At 38.8% G+C, this 14355-nt stretch overlaps 2 protein-coding genes across 4 annotated transcripts in view; both read left to right on the forward strand.

Annotated features, from left to right (window-relative positions):
- Nucleotides 1-14355, forward strand: part of LOC114269896 (uncharacterized) — a 68293-nt gene that overhangs the window by 14297 nt on the left and 39641 nt on the right. For 2 of the 3 annotated variants that reach the window (XR_014340446.1, XM_082887813.1), the window contains exons 2-4: nucleotides 10412-10526; nucleotides 11197-11297; nucleotides 12982-13073. Coding sequence is in view for 2 of the 3 variants with exons in the window: in XM_082887813.1 (XP_082743939.1) it covers nucleotides 10412-10526; nucleotides 11197-11297; nucleotides 12982-13073 (308 nt within the window). In the remaining variant the exon portion in view is untranslated. Of the gene's footprint in view, nucleotides 1-9253; nucleotides 9333-10411; nucleotides 10527-11196; nucleotides 11298-12981; nucleotides 13074-14355 lie in introns of all 3 variants that reach the window. The other variant, XM_082887814.1, reaches the window with a different exon arrangement.
- Nucleotides 4366-5646, forward strand: LOC114269894 (uncharacterized). The gene is made up of 2 exons (XM_028211262.2): nucleotides 4366-5334; nucleotides 5437-5646. The coding sequence occupies exons 1-2, from the start codon at nucleotides 4496-4498 to the stop codon at nucleotides 5510-5512; spliced, it is 915 nt and encodes a 304-aa protein (XP_028067063.2). The 5' UTR covers nucleotides 4366-4495; the 3' UTR covers nucleotides 5513-5646.

Below are 14355 nucleotides of genomic sequence, written 5' to 3' on the forward strand. Positions count from 1 at the left end.
TTTCTGAGAGAGATACTGTGTAACACTCTGGTGCCTAGAAAATGGCTTCATCGTCTTCCCGCGGGCTGCTCACCCTCTTTCCCGACCTCAACGAGTCAACGAGAGAGAGAACTGGTGCGGTGGCACTGGAAACTCAACCAAGCGCCCCGGAGTTTGCTCCGTTGAACTTTCCGATGCGGTCGGTGGAGCAAAGAATGGCAGTGCAGTCAGATGTGGAGGCCAATCAGTATACTTTGAAGGCATGTGTGGAAAGCATGACGGCGGTCACAAATTTGTCGAACCGGCTGCAGAGTAGGACAAATGAGGTGCAGCAATTAAACTCCCAGCTAGCTCTGCTCCAACGCATGTATAAGGATGCGCGAGCAGAGATAAGCGTGCTAAGGGCAGAAAACAAAGAGCTGAAGCGGAAGGCCACCGTGATGTTCCGATTTGGAGGTCCGCCATATGCTGCAGTGGAGGAGCAGGGAGTAAATGTGCTCGGTGGCGTGGGAAATCCGGAGGCAATACCGGCAAGGGCCGTCCAGGACGGAGGCAAGAGGAAGAGACCTGCAGCAGAGTAGAGAAGAAAAATCCCACTGTGGGTGTGGGTGTTTTGTTTTGTGTTGTTTTTTTTTTTTTGTAAAATGGTGATCGGGGTGAGCCCTAACATAAATAAAACTAAGTTGTTGTGCAAATCTGTAATTTATTTATTTATTTATGTATTTATTTATTTATTTATTTATTTTTTTTGTTTTTTAATATATATATTATGGGTGGAATGAGGAGGAGTGCCTACGGAAGTATGACTCCGTGATTTGGTGGAGATATGATACTAAGATATTTTAAAAATATTAAAATAATAAAATATATGTATAATAAAATAATATACAAGTGGAGGAGGGTATAAAAGTGAAGAATGATGATTTTGGTAATTGTTAATATAGATATATATATATATTTGATATATGCTAGTGGGATGAATGGTGGGTTCTGGCGACATCATAATGTGGGGTGTAGAGCCTGACAAAATAAAGAGGGGAATCATGAGATGTGATTAAAGTGGGCTAGTGGATGCAAGGATGGCCACGCCTCTATGTATCAGTGCGTGTATTGGTGTGTAATAGGAGAGTGAGTGAAAGTGCAGCTTCTTCTTTTTTTTTTTTTTTTTTTTTTAAGAGAGAGACCAAGAGAGAGAGCACATGCCTCTGTATCTCTCTGTGTGGTTTGCTCAGATCAAAAGAGATTGGAAAACCAAGCAAACACATTATTAAGAGAAAGCTTCTGTGATAGTGACTTTAAAATCCCAATCTCTTCTCTCCTCTTCACCTGCCCAAACCAAACCCTAGTCATCGTCGTTTCAGTCCACGCCGTCGGCAGCTCATCCGCCACCATCCCCGTGATCTATGGCTCCGTCACCGTCTGCAGCATCGTCGCCGAACATCCAACTCATTGAATCCAATGCTAGCGAGACAACCAATCTCCTTCGACTACTACATCACCGAGGCTCGGATAACTTCTGTGGCGGTGCTAGAGTCGAAGCTCGTTGGCGGAGGCGATTCAGAGAATGATCGGAGAAAGAGTTCGCCGATCTACAGATCCACCCGCCGCCGCCGAAACCTTCCCTTCTCCTCTCAATTACAGACAGATCCGACATAAAGATCTTAGGTTTCTTCCATCTTTGTGTGTGTTGAATTCTGTTGGATTTGAGCAGATCTGTTGTATGATAATGATAAACAAATATTTGGTGTGATGATATATATATATATATATATATATACATTTAAGATTGGATGGTGATGAATCAAAGAAGAAAAAGGAGGGGTTTAGTAGCAGGACAGCTAGGGTATGTGTAGAGGTCCGGCGGGCGGCCAAGGCGAGGCTGCCGCCCGCCGGGGAAGCAGAATGACTAGGTTCTTAACCTTGCTCTGATACCATGTAAGAAAAATTGATATAGAGAGAAATTGTATGTATTATGATTGATGTTATTGATTTTTGATGTGTTGTTATAATTGATATTACAAGGATTCCTATTATATAGAAGAGGATTTGGGTAGTAGGTGAGTGTGTGTGGTAGGTGTAGGAAAGTAGGTGAAGTAGGTGAGTGTGTGTGGTAGTGGAGGTGGTAGGTGGAGTGGGTTATGGTAAATTCTAACAAGTTTTAAAGTATTCCTTACCCAAGTTAGATCGCAACAATTTAATAGTAGACCCAAACTATGTAGTGACCATCTCAGTTGTTAGAATCGTACGATTCACGATTCGAATTGTACGGTTCGGTTCGATACACATAAAAATCGATTCGAACAGGTACATGGAATCGCAAATGGTACAGAATCGCATCTGAATCGATCGATTCACGATACGAATCGAAGAATTGCTGAATCGCACGATTCCTTACAGTCGCGGGTCGACCCAGTTTCCTCGGACCCGAATGAAAAAAATTCAATTTTTGGCCTAATTTTTTTGCTTTTTCTTGGCACAAGATGGATTGCCTGGTCTTCTAAGACCAAACGACAGCCCAACCAAGGTAACCCATGGTCTCTTTTTACTCCCAACAGACAAAACCCTAGAAAGACTCACCTCTCTGTTAGACGCAGAGCTTCGTGGTCCCTCTTCTCACTGTTTGGTGGTCCCTTGCTGCTGGAATCTGCTTCATGGCCCTTCGTATAGTCTTCAAAGCTTTATGAAAGTTTGTCGTCTCTTGGGTCTTCGATTTTGTTTGAGGTATTACCAGACAAACTTCATATAGGTAATATAAAATACTATATTCACTTTATACTCCTCATTTTCCATTACTTTATTGTCTATTGTGTTGTGGACTGTAGAAGTATCCATTACTTTATTGTCTATTGTGGACTGTAGAAGCACTGAAGCTGCTGCTAGGGATGGCAATTTCAACCCGGCCCGACGGGGACCCGACCCCCCGTCCCCGATAAGAGTGGTTTTTCCCCGAAAAATACCCCCGACGGGCCGGGGATGGTATTCAAAAATAAATCCCCGGTGACATTCGGGCCGGGGACGGTGATACATATTTCATCCCCGGCCCCGGCCCCGCTCCCCGCCCCGGTCATCCCCCGATTTATATTATATATATATATATATATATGTGTGTGTGTTTGGTTTGGTTAAAGGCTGTCACTTGAATATTATATATTATATATATATATGTTTATATGTTTGTTTATTACACTGTCTTACACTCTCTCTCTCGCCCGTCTCTTCTCTCACTCCTTCTGTCTCACCCTCACCTCACTCTCTGATCTATCTCTCTCTCTCTCTTCTCTCCGCACCCAGTCGGCTGCCCCCCATCTCGTCGCCTTCTCCACTGCCGCCTCCTCCTCCTCCATGCTACCGCCGCCTCCTCCTCCTCCTCTTCCGATCGTCATCCTCTGTCATCGCACTCGCAGTCGGCTGCTCCGCGACGCGGATCGTCCTCCTTCGTCCATGGCTTACCCACCATCGCCGATCCTCCTTCCTTCGTCCACTATACGCGACGCCGATCTCAGATCTGTTTGTATTTATTCATGTATGTCTGTATCTATCCATTTTTTTTTTTTTTTTTTTTTTATATATGAACCGTTGATGATTGGGATGTTGTTGATTGGGGATGATGATGATGTTGTTGTTGTTGTTGTTGTTGATTGTGTTGTTATTGATTGTGTTGCTGTTGAAACAAGTTTGGGGGACGGGGAATTTTCGGGGTCGGGGAAACCCGGTCCCCGTTGGAGGGCGGGGATGGGGATGGTGGTAGGGTCCCCGTCGGGGATCGGGGCCGGGGCCGGGGAGATTTTTACAATCGGGGATCGGGGACGGGGAGTGTGATCCCCGGCCCCGCCCCGCCCCGTTGCCATTCCTAGCTGCTGCTGTGTGGGTGGGATATTAAAAAAATATTTTGCTTTTTTTAATGGATAAAAAAAATATGAAAAGCAAAAAAAAAATTGGGAAACAAGATCTGACATGGGACCATTATGCCCGTATCAAAGATGATAATAGAATGCATTTGAGATGTAATTATTGTGGAAAAGATTATTGGGGTGGAGTGATTTGAATGAAAAATCATTTAGCCGGAACTCATGATAATGTTGGTGCTTGTAGTCAAGTTTCTGAAGATGTTATGAATATGTTTTTACAACTCTTAAGTGGAAAAAAACAAGACAATATTATAGATGTTGATTGTTTTGAAGAAAAAAATATTGAGGGGAAAAGTAAAGGGGGAACTATGGATGCGTATGTCACAAAAGGGAGGGCAAAGCAACAAAGTTTGAATCAAATGATGAAGCAAAGGGAGCCCGTGATTAGAGATATTTGTAGAGTCATTTATTGGCATGCATTGGCTTTTAATTTAGTGAAAAGCCCCTTGTTTAAAAAGATGTTGAAGTCGGTTGGTGAGTATGGTGTGGGATTGAAACCACCAAGTTATCATGAAGTGAGAGTATCTTTTTCGAAAAAAGAGGGTAATAATGTGAATGCAAGTTTAGAAGTGTATAGAAAAGAATGAAAGAAGACGGGTTGCACTATAATGTCCGATGGATGGACCGATGGAAAGTCTCGCTCTCTTACTAATTTCCTTGTTAATAGTCCAAGTGGAACGGTGTTTATTAAATCAATAGACACCTTCGGTGTAATTAAAAGTTCTATGAAATTATTTGAGATGCTTGATGACATTGTGAATGAAATTGGTGAAGAAAATGTGGTGCAAGTGGTAACAGGTAGTGCATCGGCGTATGTGGGTGCCGGTAGATTATTGGAAGAGAAGAGGACTAAATTGTTTTGGTCCCCTTGTGCGGCACATTGGCTTGACTTAATGTTGAGTGACATAGGTGAGTTGACGGTTTTCAAAGATACAATAATTAAAGCCAAGGAAATCGCTGTGTACATTTATAGGCATGCTTGGGTGCTTGATTTGTTCAGAAAATTTACAAAGAATAGGGAGTTGACAAGACCCGCGGTTACTAGATTTGCCACCGCCTTCCTTACTTTAAAAAGTTTCCAAGATAGAAAGCTCCAACTTAGAGCTATGTTTGCACCGGAAGAGTGGGCTAGAAGTAGCTATTCTACATCTGTTAATGCAAAAAAGGCACAAGGAACAATCTTGGGAGATGCTAGATTTTGGAAAGCAATCAAGTATTGCTTGAAGTGTGTGCTCCCTTTGGTGAAAATTTTGAGGCTTGTGGATGGTGATGCAAAGCTGGCAATGAGATTTATTTATGAAGCTATGGATAGAGCGAAGGAAGAAATTGCTTCAAACTTGAACCATATGAGGGGCAGATATAAGCGCATTTGGGAAATTATTGATACTAGATGGGATTTACAACTCCATAGGCCTTTGCATGCGGCGGCATATTACTTTAATCCGATGTAAGTTTTTAACTATTTTTGTCTAATTATTTGTGTTGTGTTGTGTGACTTATATACAAAATGTGTAATGGAATTTATTTATGAATTTATCTTTCTTTCTAGGTTTCATTATCAAGAAAACTTCACTGCGGATACGGAGATGAAAATTGGTTTCTATAAAACTTACCTTTTAGTCTAGTGGGTATTCGTTTATCGCACAATACCCCAGACGCACTTCTCCACTTACACCATCCCGCCTTAAATAAACCAATAGAAGATAAGTTGAGAGAGAATCGTTTGAGATGGTTTGGTCATATTCAACGGAGACCAACAGAGGCAGTAGTGAAGAGATGCGATACTGTAACGGTAGATGGAAGTGTTAGGGGATGGGGTAGGCCTAGATTAACGTTGACTAGCGTTATAAATAGAAATATGAATCTACTTAATTTGACTAATGAAATGGCCTTTGATAGGGCCGCGTGGAGAAGAAGGATTCATGTATCCAACCCCATTTGATGGGACTTAAGGCTTGGCTTGGTTTGGTTATTGTGAGGATGTATCCGGATATAGAGGATAGAGTGAAGGTTGATGAGCAATTAGAAAAGTTCAAGAAGGTCGAGGGTATGTTTGGTATGAGCATGGCCATCTTGACAAGGGAAAAGAAACAACCCGGTAAAATTTTTGATTATGAAATTGTATATTCACAATTTCACAACAATTATGTTGGCAATGGCATGCATTATTCTCTAACATCTCTTTATCATTTAATTACAGCTCTATGGTGGGAAAGTTACGGAGAAGAGTGCAAAGAGCTTCAAAAGCTAGCTATTCGAGTGCTAAGTCTTACTTGTAGTGCCACCGGGTGTGAGAGAAATTGGAGCACTTTTGATCATGGGCACTCGAAGAAAAGAAGCCGGTTGGAGCAACAACGGTTGAATGCTTTGGTTTTTGTGAAGTATAATATTCAACTTGAGTTAAGGCAAATTAAGAGACAAGAAAGGGGTGAGACTTATGATCCTATTTATTTATTGGATATGGAATCCGATGATGAATGGATTACCGAGAAAGAGGATCCATGTCTACCCGAAGATCATTCATGGATGGACATCCAAGAGTGCTTCGAAGATGATGAAGGAACAACAACTAGCAAAAAGAGAAAAAGAGGTATAATTCTATATTTTAATTTTTAAATAAGTTAATTTCAAAGATTTAGTTTCTATATTTTCACATTTACTTGCTCATTTATAACCTTATTTAATTTTATTAATGTAGGACCAAGAAATTTAAATGCCACCGATAGAGGAAAAAGAAAAGTATTTGAAGATGATGATGAAGTTGAATTGATTGAAGGTGGGGAAGGGGAAGAGGAAGAGGAAGAAGAGTTTGATGAAGTGACTATGGTAGATGATGATGAAGATGATATTGACCTTGGAGATGATGAAGATTGAAATGAAGAAATGAAGACTTTTTGGAATTTTTAACTTTGTCTAATCTAACTTTTGTTTTGTATGGTCTCTTTTTGACACAAGTTACTTTACAAGTATAGATTAGAGTTTTGAAAAGTTTAGAACTTGTTAAGTTGTGAAGCTTATTCATGATCATACATTCATAGAATCAAATTATAATGAATGTGGATTGCCATACATATATGTTGTGATGTGTATTTACATAAATTATATCATAAATACATAAATATAATATAGGATGATAGATCACGGTGGGGCTCGGACCCACATCTCTTGCCATAGAAGCGTCTTACCTATTTGGACCACGTGATCATCATGTAAAGTAACATTTTTATTACTTTAAATCTAAATATTTCATATTTATAATATTTAAGTGTATAAATATGTTTTTTTTATGTAATTTAGAAAACGTAAGTGAATCTTTATGATTCACGATTCGATTCGATTCGATTCGCGATTCGATACATGGCCATTTCGATACACGAATCGAATCTCGATTTGACAACTATGGTGACCATAGACTGGAAAGTATGGTATATCTGGTAGAAGTCAGATTTATGAGTCATAAGATAAACCCAAGTGTAACGGGTGCAGTCATCAATAAAAGACACGTAGTATACAGAACAACCCCTTTTGGTGAGAACAGGAGAAGGGCCCCAAACATCAGTATGAATTAAAGAAAGTGGTGTATCAGATATAGAAGTACTTTTATGAAAAGGTAAGGCTGTTATTTTGGCAAGTTTACACCCCCGACATTCAGTAAGTTCACTAGGAAAAACTTTACCCAATATACTCGACTGAGCTAAAAACCGTAAGCGATCAGCAAACAAATGCCCTAATCTAGAATGTCACAAGTAGAAAGGACTAGATAAAGAATCTAACTGAAAAGAGGAAAATGCAGTCTGAGAGGTTGCTATAGGCAGATGCAAGCTTTCCATTACATAAAGGTCTCCAACTCTACGGCCGGTCCCAATCTGCTGTTTAGACATCCGATCCTGCACAGAGCAGATAGAAGAAGAAAAGATAACATAAAAACCAAAGGCATCAGGCTGACTGATAGATAATAAACTGACAGATAACTGAGGAACATAAAAGACAGATAGAATAGAGATAGTAGACATAGCAGATGGTAGGACAGACCCAATAAATATAACAAACATACCAAACCTATTAGCAGCATTGACAGTAATAGGAAAGGGAGGAGGAGTACAATTTTGAAGTAAGGGGAGATGGAGAGTCATATGATGAGAGACAATGGAGTCAAAAATCTAGACAGACGAAGAAATACCTGAAGAAGACCTAAGCAAACTTGAATGAAGAAAGAAAACAATAGAAGTAGACAGGGATGGTTGAGAGGCAGACAGTATATGTTAAAGCTGATTAATCTGAGCACTCAAGGAAGCTAAGTTAGGATTAGGAGCCGGAGCAGATGTAGTAGGAGGCTGAAAAATATTCGGAGAAAGGGCGCAGAATTGGATCGGAAACTGCTGAGAAGACAAGGCAGACAAACATCCTTCTTGGGACAATGATACTTCTAATGACCCCTCTGATGGCAGAAGGCACCCTCATCTGATGCCAACGGCCCCTTCTTGTTTACGAATACACTCATAATATTAGAAGTCAAATGGGTCCAACCAAAACCAGAGATACAAACTGTGGTAAAAAAGTAATAAAGGAGAAACTCCAGAACACCCAAGCAAACAGTACTAAATGGGACAAATATACACAGTGGGTCAGATACGATCAAACATGAATCAAGTTACAAAATAATGAAACAGAGATCCTGATGGGTCGAACATAGAGAAGAGGTGAGTCACTTTGGTCAAATCCTTCGGCGTGAGAGGCGATTGTGCAGACGATGTACTACGAATGGAGCTAGTGATCGAACTTATGATGCAATCACGAACTTATGATGCACCCAACCACGTCGAAGGCAACCAACGATGGACAAGAGAAAGAGAGATATGCCGCAAGGTCCAGAATGAACAAGGAACCAGAGAGGGTCGAAGCAAATGACTGAAAACGACTGAACGACCAGACGAATTAGAGAGACGGCTGAAGCAGACGAACTAGAGAATCGTGATCTGGGGAGTGCGATTCGAACTCAAATGATTCGCAACTTGATAGGTTGCGATTCAAGCTCAGATGGGTTGCACAAATTCAAAAAGCAGAACCAAAGAACTCAAACGAACCAGAAAAGATTTAAGGGAGGCTAGGGTTTTAGGCCTTGCTCTGATACCATGTAAGATTCCTAAAAGCTTTTTTGTATATTGAATTGTAGCAATTTACAAAGAGTTCATCAGTTTATATAGCCCTAAATCTATGACTAAAAAAGGAAATACAAACTAATTTCTATTTACACAATCATGCCATATATACACAACATGCCATATATACAATATATTCTCACAATATGCACAATTGCTATATCTATATTTATTGTTATGTGAGAGCTTGCTAGCTTGGTGGCACAGTTTTGGAGAAGCAGTTGTATTGGGCAAAGTGAACGCATTATATGGAGTTCGGCAGCCAAGGTTATGGGAAGTTCAAAGGGTATTTATTTTGTGCATCTCCTCAACTATTTTGTTATGTATATAAATATGGGTTTATGAGTTGAGTTGAGATTGAGAAAGGGGAAGAGTCTCTCCTATGGGGGTGAGAGAGAATGATGTGGAAATGGATAATGGACATATATGGGTGAGGGAAAAGTACAGTAACACCGGGGTGAGAAATGGCTCAATTACCTTGACATGGGGTTCGGGTAGTAGTGTGTGTTTTGCGTATTTTGGCCATCTGACATTTACTGTCTATTCTATGTTTATAGTGAATTTACCTCTCTATTGTCGATGTAGGCATTTGGGCCGAACCACATTAAATATTGTTTGACACAAGACATGAGTTCATATTTTTAATGGGGTATTAGAGTATTTTATGGGCGGGATTTTATTTTTTCCCCTAACACACACATAAATACTTTGCTTTTCTTTTTGTTACTTCAAAAGTAGCTGCTTCTGCTTTAGCCACTCAAATTTCCAATATTCCGTTTTTATTTCTCATCAAATGAATGACATTTTCTTTTGGAAATCCTAGCTATTGTTAGCATGATATTGGGAAATCTCTGCTTCTGAGAGCCCCAGCACAGAGCATCGCCTCTCCCTTTTCATGCACCAGTGCATGGTGGTATCACATTGTTTGGTCACGAAAAACAACCCCAATTGCCAATTGTTTTGATCCGTAATAAGGCGATGAGAAGAAGTGGCTAAAATAATTCTTTTGATATTCAAATTGCACAGGCTTATGAGAAGTGGGCAACATGTCTAAATTGAGACTAGTTTGTTATTGGTTTTGATTGGGTCAATTCGCCTACATTAATTAATATTTTAATAATTATTTAATCTGTTTAAACGCGGTCCGATTCATGATCCGCCAAACAAAATCTGCCCCATGCCTTTTTTTTTGGCCCCCCTAATGGAGGAGTCCTGGTTTTTGCTCTGCCCACTGTTGGTTAAATCGCCTGTCATCATATTCTTATGAAGTAAACATTGTCCAACATCTTACTTCTCTGCATTCCTTATGGTCATACCTTGTAAGATTGAAAATCGTATAGCTGATTTCGACAATAATATTTGCAGGCATTATCACACAGTGTGAGGGATCGGCTAATTGAGAGGTGGCATGATACTCAGCAATACTTTAAGAAGAAAGACCCTAAGCGCCTATACTTCCTCTCACTTGAGTTTCTAATGGGTATTTATACACCTTTTCTCTTTCATTGTTCTGAACAGATTTTGCCTATCAAGAAAGAGTGGTGAAATCAATTTTAGTAGCCGTAATGACTTTTGTATGCTTGTTTGTATACCTTCTCATCCCCCCCCCCCCCCCCCAACCCCCCCCCCCCACACACACACCAAAATCTTTCAGTAGTTGATGAAAGCTGATATCATACATTGTTTTTTTTTTTTTTTTTTTGTTGACAAATAAATGCAATTTTATAGAAAAAGGCATCAAGGTGATGCAAAAGAATACAAAAATGAGAAAATCAAAATAAAAAACTCTTAACCAATCAAGTCATCCAACAAATCACACATCTGGTTCCACCCTCCCACTAACCCAACTATACAAAACAGTCAACAAAAAAATCTGCTGATTACGCTTCAACCATATCAGCCACATTATGCACGAAGGAGTAAGAGCCCACGCCTTTTGACGCCGCCGCTCAACCTGATCCCCAGCCCAACTCTGCAAGACCTCTATCACACCCCGATGTTGAACCCAAACCACACCAAAGACAGACAAAGTCATCACCCACCACAGCCCAATTTATTAACAGATTCATTTTTCAATTGTAGTGTTGTTATTTTTTCTAATTGTAGTATTGTTATTATTACTAAAATAACAAGTGACATTCTTTTGTCAGGTCGTTCCTTATCAAATAGCATTATAAATCTTGGCGTCCGGGACCAATATGCTGCTGCTCTAAGCCAGCTTGGTTTTGAGTTTGAAGTCTTGGCCGAGCAGGTTGGCATTGTGTGATTTGTTCTCTTGCTTGCTCTGCATTACGCAACGAACGTATTAATATGGTGGATCTATGGAGTGCTTACGCAACAATTATTTGAAATTGCTCTTGTTACCTTTGACATAGAGGATTTAGTCGAGAAGATGTTATGACCAAAAGAAAGTAAAACCTCAGAAGTTTTAAATTCCTTGGTGAAGTGTGTTGAAGGTTGAGGATTTTCCAAAACTTGACAGATTATAATAATACATTCCCTAAACAATCATTTTCAAATTTGAAGCTCTAATCTTATATATATATATATATATATATATATATTTAAATGCATGTTAATATATTAATTTGAGGATGCTTTTGCACATTAGTTTTACTTTGCAATCAAAAAACACATGCTAGTTGTTTGGTTGAGATTTACTACCTTACATGTGAGGTTGCCACTTTGCAGTGACAGGAATTTAGGTTCAGTCGAAGTTCTGATTTTCCTGCATTTGTGTTTTAAAATTACCTCTTGATATATAAAGAAACTCATGTTTAATGCAAAACATGATATTCTTTTGTTTTGAATCCCTGAAATGAGAAGTATGTATCATGTTAATTGTCAATCTACGAAGCATAGTTATGGGCACAGTATACATATTTAAAATGATATGAAGATTCTGACAAGGCAATTTCTAAACAGTTAGGACACAAACATGATGGATACACGGCCATAAACAAATATTATTCATTTATTTGACATCACAACTTAGTTTTTATCCATCACTTGAACTTAATAAGAATTAATTCATATTTTATGTCTATGTGTTGGAAAGAAGTCGGAATGGGAAGTCCTGAAGTCTTACTTTTGGAAGCATTGAGTATTCACAAACGAATTGAAGTGTAAATGTTTTATTTTTTGACCCCATTTTAATTTTTTTCAAAGTTGTGCCTAAATCTTGGATGTGTCTCACACGCATCCAGATGTTAGATTGGTGTGTCCCACCTGTATTCGAAGCATGTCTAGATTAAAAAAATAATGAAATAATAGGACAAGGTTTGGGCAGGTGTCCAACATGTGTACATTGGAACTCATTTTTCACATTTATATGTTGAAAACAGAAGTGAAATAGAAATTCCTGAAGTCTTACTTTTGGAAGCCTTAACTGCTCACAAACCAATTTAAACTTTCCACAGTTTAGATGCCAAATATTAAAAGGCCTAAAGGAGTGACCAATATGTATAAATCTATAGTTTTATTTCAATTTTATCCTCTATTTTATACTCTTCAATTTTGTGACTAAATCTTGAATGTCTCACATGTGTCTAGGTGATAGACACATGTTTCACATGTGCCCAAAGAATGTCCAATTTCAGAAGTATAACAAAATAATAGAACACGTCTGGATGTGTGTCCAACACATGTTTGTGTGGGTCTAACAAGTGTTAGTGTTTGACACATGTCAAACATGGACAAGGCACATTAGGAGGTGTGTCTGTGACTCTGTGCTTGCCAGTTGTCAATTGGAAGGGGAATTTTTTCTTGTCTCATGGTAAAATTAGATTCATATTCTTAATTCTTGTGAGAAACTAAACAGTTCAATTTTATTCTCTTTTTATCTTTTCTTCCTGGCCTTTCTACAAATTTGTTCTAAATTTGACTATTCTTTGTTTCTATTTGATACAAAAGTAATCTATCTGTTGTGTTCCAAGGAAGGAGATGCGGCCCTTGGTAATGGTGGCTTAGCTCGCCTTTCAGCTTGCCAAATGGATTCTTTAGCAACATTGGACTATCCAGCAATGGGGTATGCAATTTATCCTTCGCTTCATTCTTATGATTTTTGTACTTTGTCAAGTTCATTATCAAGCTCATCTTGTCTGCACTCAACTTATTTAAAAAATAGCAGTTCCTATTGATGAGTCAGTTCAGGGTGTTGAGAGAAATGGACTAGGTACAAACATTAATCTGGCTTTATTTTTAGAAGTGCTTTCCTCAAACTTGAACCTTAATTCTTACTTTTGACAATTTGAGCTTTTACCATTGTACAAAGCAATAACTCTATTATCTCGACTATATGGATTGGCTGATGATATCGAATAATTTGCCTTTAGTAAGGGCTACATATTGTACTACAAAATAATGAGCTACACCTATACATGACCTCCCTCTTCAAACTTATTAGTTCTTGAGGACTAACAAAATTAGAGTTACTTGCTAATTGGTCAATGTTATGTTATGCAATATAATTCCTATAGGCTTTTTTTGTACTTTGTACTCATTTTTAGTATTAATAAGAGTTTTTGAGAGAGAGAACCTTAAGTAATTATCTTCTCTCTTTTTGCATCACACTGTTATTCTTTCTCGTTTCTTCTTCCATTTTGTTTCTTCTTATTCCCTATTTCTAACTTGGTATCAGAGTTCGATCTGAGTTCCTCCTATTTGTTGTATGGCTGACTAGGGCTTCTTAGTCTACTGTAAAATTTTCAGAAATTTTGGTTCATTGGAGACCTATTTTTCCAATTTACATGATAATGAATTGATATGGACTTTAGACGTTTGAGTTTGCAAGTGCCATTTCGGTGACTGTTTAGATCTGCTCCTATCTAAAATTTATGAATTTTAAGTTAAATCTGTACCAAAACTGATGTGGGGAGTGCATTGGCCTTTTTTTTTTTTTTTTTGTGTGTGTGTGTGTGTGTATGTGTGTGTCTAATCTTCAACTTAAGCTGCTTTTTTATTTTCCCTTTATTTCAGATAAGCATTTTGGAGCTTCAAATTGAAAGCAATCTGCACGCCCACCCTCCCTCCCTTCCTTAAACATAAAATCACTAGGAAGTATTGGTCCATTTATCTTCTACAGTGTGTTCCCTCAGCCAAACTAAATTCAAACAGCTTCATGTTCCTTTCCTTGGAAATCAGTCCAGATTTTATGGAACAATAAAATGTAAAAGCCAATAACATAGGAAGAGAAGAAAATAGCTTTTGCTGCTTTGATACTTTTTAAATGGTTACAACAAAGAATAGGCACCCTGAATAAAGGACAAGAAAGATATGAGCAAAGGCCTTATGGAGCGTCCTGTAATTTC

The sequence above is a fragment of the Camellia sinensis genome, chromosome 9 (assembly GCF_055761805.1).
Source record: "Camellia sinensis isolate YWXY chromosome 9, ASM5576180v1, whole genome shotgun sequence".
Taxonomy (NCBI): Eukaryota; Viridiplantae; Streptophyta; class Magnoliopsida; order Ericales; family Theaceae; genus Camellia; species Camellia sinensis.